Source organism: Bubalus kerabau, chromosome X, assembly GCF_029407905.1.
Source record: "Bubalus kerabau isolate K-KA32 ecotype Philippines breed swamp buffalo chromosome X, PCC_UOA_SB_1v2, whole genome shotgun sequence".
Lineage (NCBI taxonomy): Eukaryota > Metazoa > Chordata > Mammalia > Artiodactyla > Bovidae > Bubalus > Bubalus kerabau.
Window position 1 is genome coordinate 27,621,097 of NC_073647.1, and position 12,515 is coordinate 27,633,611.

General features: G+C 37.9%; 1 protein-coding gene across 7 annotated transcripts in view; it reads right to left on the reverse strand.

Moving 5' to 3' along the window:
* The window catches only part of ATP11C (ATPase phospholipid transporting 11C), a 171,134-nt gene that overhangs the window by 62,409 nt on the left and 96,210 nt on the right, over positions 1–12,515 (reverse strand). For all 7 annotated transcript variants that reach the window (XR_008708645.1, XM_055565175.1, XM_055565174.1 and 4 more), the window contains 6 exons: positions 7,271–7,399; positions 5,342–5,445; positions 2,943–2,993; positions 1,915–1,979; positions 1,485–1,566; positions 432–582 (listed from right to left, as the gene is read on the reverse strand). Coding sequence is in view for 6 of the 7 variants with exons in the window: in XM_055565175.1 (XP_055421150.1) it covers positions 432–582; positions 1,485–1,566; positions 1,915–1,979; positions 2,943–2,993; positions 5,342–5,445; positions 7,271–7,399 (582 nt within the window). In the remaining variant the exon portion in view is untranslated. The remainder of the gene's footprint in view (positions 1–431; positions 583–1,484; positions 1,567–1,914; positions 1,980–2,942; positions 2,994–5,341; positions 5,446–7,270; positions 7,400–12,515) is intronic.

Below are 12,515 nucleotides of genomic sequence, written 5' to 3' on the forward strand. Positions count from 1 at the left end.
TAGCATGTGAAAACATGTAAAACACCCTGAATTTTGTCACTTTTGTTTAGTGAATGTACCTTGACTTAACACTTCTTAAACTTCCTTAAGGTCTCTGCTTCTCCCACCCTCAGATATGAATGTAGGATCAAAGTTTTCATGTAGGTATCCATTATGTTTCTATCATGATATATCACAAGATCATAACATATTAACTTGCCAGACCTTTGGGCCCAGTTGCCTAAAACTCTTAACCTAAGAGTTAAAAACAAGGATATACACCTAGGGTTAAGAAAAAAATGCTAGAATGTCTTAAAGTTAATGGCTTGGGGCTACCATACAACCAAGAGAAATCCCTAATACCAAGGTATCATTATCTAAGCAGTATTTCAATTAAGGGTGCCCCTGTCACAATGTACTAGGGTTACGATTTTCAGCATAAAACAAATTACCTTCCAAGTTTCCCGTTCTTTCTGGGTCTTTTGGTTATACCAAGGTTCATCATTATGTGGGGTACTTTGCCAAACATACTTTAGAGTAGTGCATATTGCAGCTTTGGTCAGTAAGATAAATAAATACACAATCAGGAAAGCGTTAATGGATCTGAAAAATAAGATATTATGAATTTAAAAACCACTGAAATACTGAAGATATCAACTAGGTATAGACTAAATTGTTCAGTTTTCTAAAGCTTCTCCTATGTACAACGTGTAACCATAGTGCAGGCCTGTATGGGTGAACCTCAGTTATCACTGCTAAAGCATTACTCTTGACTGGTAAAATGGAAAAGCCAGTCCTAACCGTAATCCAAAGTGAAATGGCTGATTAGCTCAACACACCTTTAGTAAGGATCCTATAAAGTGACAGAACACACACACCATTACCTACTCAACCCTTATAAAAGGAGTAGATTGTTTCCAAACCTGAATCCTAAAGGTTTGGAATAGAGGGTAGAGAAGCAAATGTGAAATAGTCAAGCTTAGTGTGGATTCTTTTAATCCAAAAGTAGAGCTATGAAGAAGGTGTTGCTGATATACTGCATGTCCATGGCAACAGGAGAGTAAGGTGCCAGTGCAAATGGCTTTGAAGGTGTGTCAAGTACCACACAATTATTTGCAAGAAGACCATTATCTGTGTTGTGCCAACTCCTTACATATAGCAACTGGAGGACCCCAAACCATTAACTGTCAGCAAAAGAGAATAAATTTTACCTAAACTCTGCCCGTGAATAGCTAAGTGAGCTTAGGTAAATCACTTATCATCTCTAAGACTATTTCTCTATCTGTAAAGTGTTCAGACTAACAGGAATTACTCCAAGTTGCTTAGAGGATTAAACCAAATCAGCCATACAAAACAATGAGCACAGTTTCTGGAACAAAAGAAGTGCTTAAAATGGTAATGCTATCACAATTTATGTTGTTTTTTCATACTGTTGATACTTGGAAATATTGAGAAGTAACAATTTCAGTTCAATAACAAGTAAAGAAATTGTGAGGCACACTAACTTTTCAACAGCAGAACGTTTCTGAGATTTCCCTTGGTAGTTCAATGCCATTTTGGTTTCCATTCCAGTGTAAACAGCAACTCCTAAGGAATAACAATATGATGAAAATTAGGTTACAAATGAGACTGCCAACCCAACTCCCCACCCAGTTGGATCTACCAACTTTTTCAATCTATAAAAATAGTAATTCTAAACTCTCTTCTATTTACCAGTTAATAATCATTTACAGTATATTTTTATAGTATAATTTTAATCAACATAGTTTGTCATATTTCAAGTTAGTTTACCATCTTATAAATTCCCAACACCTAAAAAGAGACTTAGACTAAATGGAATTAAATACCATGTTCAATTTTTTTACTGCACTATTTATGAACATTTAGGTATTAAAAGGCCTATTTCTAGTAAGTATATCTTAAAAAAACGTTCACCATATATCTTCTTGGTATTTTTTAGTGTAGCTCCTTTCAACAAGAGATTTTCAGGTCCCAAAGACCTAAACAAAAAATGAACACAACTTATTCAAAGAGTCCAACTAATAGCACCATCAACTTTGGGGACATAGTTTGCTCTTGCACACATCTATTTTCAAAAGATTCAGGATGCATCTGTCTACTTATATGCTTACTAACACAAGATGAGTTGAAAAATCCTCCCCTCTGAAGTTACTTAGGGTATAGCACAAATAGAAGCACACAGTACAGGAGATGCCAGCAACACAGAGACGTAAAGACATGCACAGAGGTAAAAGGACTATGAGTCATGAAAAGCCAAGATAACAGCAGACAGCAAGAAATAGAAAAAGTGACTGTAAAAGACTGGAAAAGCAAAAGTAAAGGAAGGAGACATGGTGCTGTATTTATAGAGTGCAAACACGCCTTTGAGGGGGGATCACTGAGCTCCTGGTGTTTAACTTCCTTCTGAGCACTGGCTATAAAGGCCAAGTGGAAAAGTTAAAATAACTGGGTGATCGAAGAGGGGAAAAAACATCCCTTTTTATATGAACTGTTTCATTATCAACTATTAAGCCTTTCATTTTACATAAGTCCAGCTAATTCTTCCAGCATTTTGTCTACCATCTAGTTCCTAAATTATTCTCCCTTAAAACACTGCTTTCCAGATATACTTCCAATATGGTCAGGCACTTCACAACCAAGGACAATCAACAGAGTACATAAAACATATTTGGGAATAATGGTCAAAGAAGTCTGGAGTTGTACAATTTTAGAAACCCTCATCATCACTTCCAACACCACCCTCTCCCAGGACACACACACTCTGAGCCACTGCCACTACAACCCTACCAATCACAAGGTGACCCATCAGTGGCTAGTTACTCCAGATTTATTCACTTTTCCCCCATCCCTTTCTATAAAAGAAAGTATTTAGCTATTTTAATGGGCTTAAAAGAGAAACATCCCTCCCCTAAAAGGACAGATTAAAGGAATTATAAACTAACCTGGCAACAGCTTCAATACTATTACTATAGATATTGATTCGGCCAACAAACCTGCAAAAAGAATATAATAGCACATGTGTCTTCTATATCTAGATAAAATCTATTTACCCCAAATATGGGAATGAATCAAAATACAAATAATGCAAAAAAAGATAAGACAATAAACTACAAAAGCCTATTGTCTGAATTTTAAAAGAAAAAGCTAAGTTGAACCAATATGGTATGTAATATTTTCATCTCATTTTTAAAATATTACAGATTATAAGAATGTAAACAAAGATTCTAAGTTGATTTTCAAGATCTACTTGGCACCACGCATGCACACAATACCCCTCTCATCTAAACTTCATATAAATAATTGGCTTCTATTTTACATTTATGTGAAGAAAGGGTTCTGGTGCTAAACCATCTTTCAAAACCATAAGTTCAGTAATTCTTTCACTTGAGCATGCATCAGAATTACTGAAGGGCTTCTTAAACCATAGATTTCTAGGCCCCATCCCCAGCCTTTTGGTTTAGGTAAGAATTTGAATCTGCATTTCCCACAAGTTTCTGGTGATGTGGATGCTGTTGGCCTGAGATCATCCTTTGAGAAACAGCCATTAGGGAACACTTGATAGATTACCATCTTGGAAATTTCCAAGCTGTGTCTTGCAGCTGATCTGAATACTGAGCTTGATCTGATCAAGTGATCAGATATATGGCTATGCACATGGTAATCTACATTTCTGAAAAATATGGTAAAAAGTTATAAATCCTTAGTAAGAATGTTATGAGTATTCTATTATGTAATTATGATTTTTTTCAGAAAAACTGAACTATTATTATGAAATATACAAAATATGAACATCTGCATTCATTCAACATGTATTAATTGCACCATTACTATGCCTCCTAATAAGCAAGAAAAATGTGTTCCTTGCACCAAATTACATAATCAGGCAGTTACAATGTAAGTGATGATTACTAGGGTGGTGGAGGTATTAGGCTGGCCAAAAAATTTGTTTGGGTTTTTCTGTACAATGTTGCAGAAAAACTCCCAACGAACTTTTTGGCCAATCCGATAGAAGGTATTCTGAAGTCACATACCAAGGGTACTCAATCTATTAGAAACATTAGGAATAACCTTCCCTCACTAAAAATCTCCTTCATATTTAAGGTAACTGAAAAATTTAGGAGTTACCCTATAAATATGTAAGGATCTATATTACTCTCTAACTCACAAAATCAGTCACTCCCCTTCCTGTGATTCCATGCTTCCTGAAGGCAGCAAACAGCTATTCTGCTCTGTGATCCTAAGTTCCTACTATCAAGGTGGATACAGAAGAAGGGAAAAAATAAAGAAGGAATGATAGGAAGGAGGGAGGGTATAATTCTTATAGAAGTATGAGAACTTTCTTTTTCCACTACTGGGCATTGTTGTAAGCCACACCCCACTATTTGGTCCCCTTTTACAATCAACAGCATTCATTAACAAGATGAGTACCATGGGAGATGGATGCCATCTGTAATGGCAGAGGAGAATATAATTAATTGGCTCACTTGGCCATAAACCCATTATTCTACCCTCATTAATACCATGCTCTAATCAACGAAACTAATCAGCAGTCTTAAAAATCAAATGCCTTCCTTGGTGATCCAGTGACTAAAACTCTATGCTCCCAATGCAGGGGACCTGGGTTCAATCCTGGGTTGGAGAACTAGATCCCACATGCTGCAACTGAGACCCGGCACAGCCAAATGTGTTGTGCTGTGCTATGCTAGTCACTCGGTCATGTCCGACTCTTTAGCCAAATAAATAAATAGTACAAAAAAAAAATCAAATAGCAAATTTTTGACAACCCACAATGACTGTTAATCAGCAACTCTACTCCAGAAAGCCTAGGCGTAGCAAAACAGAGGAAATCACACCATTTCACTGCTCCCTCAACTTAGCCGTTCATTTGGACAAGAAACAGCCTATATACAATACTTAGTTCATCATGATCCTCATAAAAAAGGATACAGTGCCTACTAATTGCATGGTCCCACATTTCCTTCTCTCTTTACTGTTGGATGACACATAAAGTGTTTTATTTTTGTTTTAATTAACTCTGTCTAGTGCACAAGTTTGATAGCTCAGGCTTATGGGATTATATAATCTTAAAATGTGATGGACGGCCATGTCTACAAATAAAAATAATAAAAGAAAAACCACAAGTGAGATGCCTGAGCCCACAATAATTTATCTTAGGCTGGTAGTGAACAAGGCTGATTTGATTCATTTGCCTGCCAGAAGGAAGGAACAGCTCATAAAAACACAAATGAAAGGAGGTGGTAAGTGGTGGGTATTTCAATACTGATGGCAAAGAGAAGCAAAGCCATCAGACAGCAGTAAAATGAAACCAGGTAATTCTTACTTGTAGAGGTCAGGTTGAGGCTGTTCACATTCAATTGCTGCTCTGAGGTTATCAATGGATTCGACTGTACGCAGTTCAATGGTATCACGTACCGCATAATGTGTCTAGATGAAAGCAGAAGAAAAAACAAAAACAGCCCCCCAAAAAAAGAAAAAAATCATAATCATACACCCACCTGATTTCAGGAACACTATGTTTTTAGTAAGAGGCTTTGGCAGAATAATACAAATACATCTCCAACTAGATAAACTTTATGGTATTATTCTTAAAATATATTACAATAATTAGAAAGTGAACTCTGCTGTGAAGGGATTTCAAAGATAATGAGAAAACTAAAAGCTTTTCTTGATACTGACAGCAGAGAAAATTCCATTTGCACCATGCATATAATTAACTGAAAACCCCATGAAAAATTTAAAGCACTTTTTTCTCCCTCCTATTTATAGAACTGAGACCTATTATTTTGCTCACCATAGTATATGGTGAAGTTAACATACAAATAAGAATTGAATCACCCTTTTGGTCATAAGAATTGAATCACCCTTTTGGTCATAAGAATACTAACATTTTGCTAACGGAAAGAAAAAAAATCATCAATAGTTCCCATTACACAAACAGCAAAATTAATGATCTTGAAAATGCTTCAAGTAGCTACAACTCATGTGAGGAGCAGAGACATGATGTATCTTGCTTTAGTCAGACAGTTAGAATATTCTACTAGGGTATATTATGTACTTACTTGATTGACCCAGAACTCAGGGCAGGTTCCAGTGAATCCTTTTATAAATCATCAAAGAAGGGCTGACACAGACTCAAAGACTACACTACTTATGCTGAAGGAAAGCTGTTGCATGATCTTTGGAGAATATTATGGAATTGCCTGAGCTATATTTTAAACTATCTCCTGATGTTGAAAACCTATGTACTTTTAGCTGATTTGATCAGATTAACTTAAGTAGAAAATGAAACCACTTGAAAGTTAAGTTTTCTTCTTCTAAACAACTTTGTCCCTTATTAGGAAATCTTGAGGTAGACTTCTCAATTTTCACCTTGACATCCCCTTAAATATAACTTTGTTTTCGAATAGTTGAAATGGGACTAGTTCATCACCATGCCCCTGAAGTGGTAACAAAATTAGTTATCTAACAGGCATTTAAGTTCCTTTACCACACACTGAATTCTCATCCTCGAGTTCAGATAGCATAAACAAGTGGAGGAAAGCCCTCAAGAAGATACACGGAGGTGAGCACATGAGTGCTCTTCCTTAAAGGCAGCAGCACATAGAGGATAAATCTTTATGTCCTGTGGAACTCTGGATGATAGACAAGAACTGATTGTGCCAGAAAGTACCAGGGAAGTCAGTTATCCTCCAATTTGAACAAATTTACTCTCACACATTTTTAATTCTTCCTAGTTGCAATAAAGCAACTAGTTTGCCAAACTATACCCTAAGGTATTTTTTAAAAGTAATCAAGCCAATAGCTTAGATTTTCAAAATGCCAGGAATAAACATTTTTAAAAAGAGGATATTGATCACTTTAAAAAAAAAAAAAAAACAGATCAAACTTAGAGTACCTTAGATGAAGGTGAGAGTACCTTCAGATGTAGTTATTTTCATAGCTATATAGTTTCAGCCTAAAGAGCACTTTCATTTTAAAAGCCTAAATACAATGTGGAATGGGTTAATGTCAATATGAAATGTAAACAGTGCTATAAAAATGTGGTGGCTTTTATCTGGGGTGTAGATTTCCTCACCCAACACCACCCTTTCCCCCAAAGCTGAGTATTTGCTTAGAAGTTTCAAAGACAGTTATATAAACACTGTCTTCAAATACAAAATTTCCACAAATAGGAAAAAATAAGGTAAAAGATTAGGGGCAGTGGGACGGAATATTGCATGATTACCCATCCTTAGCTGAGAATGTTTACCTTGCAATTCGATTCCCCATCAAGACTGGCTGTGGTAACATAACAGGTTCCATCAACTGTGCAGGATGACAGAAGAATAAGATCACAGGGAAAGGTTTCATCTGCCTGTACTTCTACTATATCACCAACCTAGTACAGACAGAAAAATAAGTATCAATGTTCTTAATTCCAAACAAAGCATTTATTATACCTCCAACTAAAGGCAAAACAGTAGCAAAAGACCTCTCCCCATCTAAGGCTTAGAATGTCTCAGCATCCTATACCACGTGAAAGGTGACAAAACAATATTATTCAACATTCAGAGTCCTCTTTAAGGTCACAAGGACTTACGATGCTTTCAGATTACCTCAGTATTGAACTTTAATCTCTGATACGTGATTTCATTACCCAGGGACTCTTTTGCTCTCTGATATGTTTGGCATTGGTGTTTGATAAGAGAATGACCATTATCATTTCATGACTGAATCAAGAAAATCTACACATTTTCATTTGAGTACTTCAAGAACACTGGGCAGCTGCACTCCCACTCTGCATCAAGATAAATATTTCTAAATGCTTTGCCTTCCATGTGGTAATAGTTATTAGTGTCGGGTGACAGTTCTCTTTTCAGTGCTCAGAAAATCTCACTTAATTAGAGAGGCATTAGGTAATTTTCCAACAATTCATCTGCTATCAGTTAGTGCCCAAAGCTCAAGTAGAGAAAAAACCTGAGAGAAGAAACCATGAATGATTTCTAGTGCATAATTTAATAATGTACGAAATCAATCATAATGATTAAAACACCGATCTTTACAACTTGATTTTATGTCCCAGCTCTGCCACTTAACTATATGACCTTGGGTTAAGTGTCTTTGATGATTACAACTACCTCATAGGATTAGTTTTGAGTATGAAATGAGGATACAAGTAAAGTGGTTCGCAAACTACCTGGCACAAAGTTACCAACTGATAGTTGTTTATTAAATTATTACTAATATCCTGCAACTACTTTACTTCGAACTTATGAATAGTCATAAAGTTTTTTAGAAGGATGTAAGAAATTATCCAGCCCAGTCCATTCCAACATTTTCCATGCCATGACACACATAGAAAATGATAAATTAACACTTTTTTTTTTACAGCACTCCCAGATAAAGGGAGGAGGCTGCTAGTGAAAGAAGACAACCCACTTTAGGGAGTCAATATCTAGCTTACCAGCTTGGACACACTGGTTATAAAACATGGAACTAATAAATGACACACCTGCCTTCCAATTGCTACATAATTTGGCAGATAAAGATGAGGGTTTCAAGATCTATTCAGAAACGATTTTATTTTCTTTGCCAATTTTAATCAGTAGCCATGAACAACAGCATCAATAATGAAACTAATTTGTAAATAATATTTTATTCTCTTGGATCTTTCCTTCTTCACATCCGTAAATACTTATGTTGCTTAAGCACAATCTATGCTTAAATACACAGAAGCAAAAAAAACAAACAAAATCCTAAAGCATCTCAGAAGAAGGAAACACTCATCTAAAGGATGGAAGATGATTCCCAGGCACTGATAGATATAAACCACAATTTCTTCTACAACACTGACAATCACCTCAGATAGGAAAACGTCTCTGTACCTGGAGTGCAAGTTAAGGCTGGTAAGATGGACTGGGGCCAGACCACCAAAGGTCTGACAGGTCAGGTTCAGGTGTTGAGGCCTCACCCTGAAGCCAAGGGGGGACCGAGAAAGGACTTTTAAAGAAAGGGGAACAACATGGTTCAGTTAGACAATCAACTCTAGGGTTGTTTCCACTTAACTTGTACAAAGTCAACAAGAGAACCTCACCATCCATTATGACAAACATTAGAAAAAGTCACATAATCAAGAGAACTGTAAGTTTTTTGAGTTCATCAGAGAGTTGAGGTTGCAGGGCAACCAAGTTAACTGAATTTCAAAGCGCAAAAAGTCCCTCTGAGGAGAGGCGGGAGAAACTGACTCTTTTACAATTAACAAAGCGCAGGAGGAAGAGATGGCTGTCATAAAAGTGCACAGGAAGAAAATAACTAGATTTTCAACCAACTGTAAAAGGCTTGGGAGGGGCCAATGTGACAGTTTCAAATCTCTGCAAGCCTCAGAGAAAAGAGGAGACCATAAGCACACATCAGTTCTTCTCTCTGGGCATCCACTGGGTGCTCACGAGAAAGGTACAGGCATACAGGTTTGACTGAGTGCTGTGGAGAAACAGGCAAAATATGCTGCAACTGTGGACCCTTTCCTCATAGGGTGCAAAAGCCATCTGTGCCTAAGAGCAAGGCAAGAAACCCTCCCTGGCAGGGTCTCAGGGACATGTAACTCCTGCTAGTGGAGAGGTAGAACAAAGCCATCTGCTGCTGGGGATAGACAGGAAACACCCTCATATTGAGGACCTGGTACTAATAAAAGGCAAAGTTCAGCTGCCAAGGGACATTGAGATGGAGATCAGGAAAGAGTGCTGAAAGTTCTACCCTGAGGCAAAGGTGCATAAAGGCTGCCTAATAATGAGAGAGTAGGAGAATCAAGAAACCACTCGGATCCCATCAGGAACCCTGCAAAGAATAACAAGAAAGATAAATTTACCATTGGGGGAGGAGAAAGGGCATACAGAGAGGCATCCACTGTGTCTCAGGAATGCAGGACCTGCTGAAAGCAGATAGTGGAACAGGAACACTGAGAAAACCCCTGTGGCAGCCCAGCCGTGCAGGAATTTAGAGTCCACGGAGGTACTGAAAGCATCAACATCTACAGCAAACTCCAAAGCCAGCCAACTCCTGAACAGACTGACTCAATCCCCAACACTGATGACTGGCTGACAGAAGAGGTATGACCACTGCAGACCAGAAATACAGGTTACCTGCCTCGATCTCTAGCATTCTTTTCCATGCACTGTCCATTAAAAACATGAAATGCACAAAATCAAGAGAAAAATGACCTATCATCAGATTTTAGAATTAAGAAACAGGGATAGAAAATTAGCTATGAGTAAAATACTGATATATTTACTGGAGGGAGCTTCTGGTTGTCCAGGAGTTAAGACTGTGCATTCCCAGTGCAAGGGGGCATGGGTTCAACCACTGGTTGAGGTACTGAGATCCCTCATGCCTTGACCACCACCCCCCCGCAAAAAAGTAAGTATTTACTAGAAAACACAGATAACATATATGTGCAGATGAAGAATTTGGGCCATCAAGATAGGAACTTAAAAAAAAAAAAGCAAATAGAAAAGTGAGAAATGACAAGCATGGCATGAGAGATAAAGATGTCCTTCAATGGGCTTATCAGCAGACTGGATATGATAAAGGAAATCATCAGTAAAACTGAAGAAACTCTTCCAATATTTCTAATGCCAAAACCCATACCCTTTCCCTTACAAATGACTATGCTTTTCCACTGGAATTCCTCAAGGCCTGCTGCTCTTCTCTATGTTTTACATCAGTTCAGTTCAGTTGCTCAGTTGTGTCTCACTCTTTGTGACCCCATGGACTGCAGAATGCCAGGCCTCCTTGTCCATCACCAACTCCTGGAGTTTACTCAAACTCATGTCCATTGAGTTGGTGATGCAATCCAACTATTTCATCCTCTGTCGTCCCCTTCTCCTCCCGCCTTCTATCTTTCCCAGCATCAGGGTCTTTTCAAATGAGTCAGTTCTTCGCATCAGGTGGCCAAAATATTGGAGCTTCAGCTTCAACATCAGTCCTTCCAATGAACACCCAGGACTGATTTCCTTTAGGATGGACTGGTTGGATCTCCTTGCAGTCCAAGGGACTCTCAAGAGTCTTCTCCAACACCACAGTTCAAAAGCATCAATTCTTTGGTGTTCAGCTTTCTTTACAGTCCAACTCTCACATCCATACCTGACTACTGGAAAAACCATAGCTTTGACTAGATGGACCTTTTATGGCAAAGTAATGTCTCTGCTTTTTAATATGCTGTCTAGGTTGGTCATAACTTTCCTTTCAAGGGGCAAACGTCTTTTAATTTCATGGCTGCAGTCACCATCTGCAGTAATTTTGGAGCCCCCCAAAATAAAGTCTGTCACTGTTTTCACTGTTTCCCCATCTATTTGCCATGAAGTGATGGGACCAGATGTCATGATCTTAGTTTTCTGAATGTTGAGTTTTAAGCCAACTTTCTCACTCTCCTTTTTCACTTTTATCAAGGGGCTCTTTAGTTCTTGTTTGCTTTCTGCTGTAAGGGTGGTGTCATCTGCATATCTGAGGTTATTGATATTTCTCCTGGCAATCTTGATTCCAACTTGTGCTTCATCATGTTTTACATGATTCCACCCAAATTTCTATTTCCACCTAAAACATCTCCTCTGAGCTCCAGGCTTGACAATTCCATCTGGCTATCTAATAAGAATCTCAAAATGAACATGGCCCAAACCTGTTCTTCTCCCAGTCCTTTCCAACTTATTTAATAGCGCCAGCATTTTGTTTAATAGCACTACCTAATACAACCAGTTGCTCAGGGCAAAATCAAGGAGGCTATCTTTATTCTTTTTTGCTCTTTTTCTCACTTTCCCCATGGAATACATCAGTAAGTCCAGATTTTATCTACAATAAATATCCTGACTAGATCCATTTATCTTGATCACGCAATAGGAGGGACAAAGTTGTGCTTATGAGCATGGATGCCACATCCAGACTTCCTTCAATTCAAATCCCAGCTTTCCCACTTATAAGTTATGGACAAGTTTCTTAACCTCCCTATGCCTCAGTTTCATCATCAGTAAAGAGGGGATAACAAAAGTACCTATTTCATAGGACTGTTGTAAAGTAAGAGTTAATGAATTAACAGAATGTAGAAGGGAGTGCCTGGCATATTTATGTTACATATAAATGTTAACAAATATTTCTATTTTTATTGTTATTGTCTTTTCTACTATCACCCTATATAACCTTACATTTTGCTTATACTACAGCAGTAACCACCTAACAGGTTTCCCTCATTCTACTTTTGCTCATGCCTCTACTTTGCTTGGGCTTTCCAGGTGGCACTATGGTAAAGAATCAGCCTACCAATGAAAGAGACATGGGTTTGATCCCTGGGTCAGGAAGATCCCCTGAAGAGGACATGGCAACCCACCCCAGTATTCATGCCTGGAGAATTCCGTGGATAGAGGAGCATGGATGGCTACAGTCCTTAGTGTTGCAAAAGAGTCGGACACGACTTAGTAACTGGGCACACTAACTACTTTGCTTAATCTTCAAAGTTGCCTTTCTTAAGA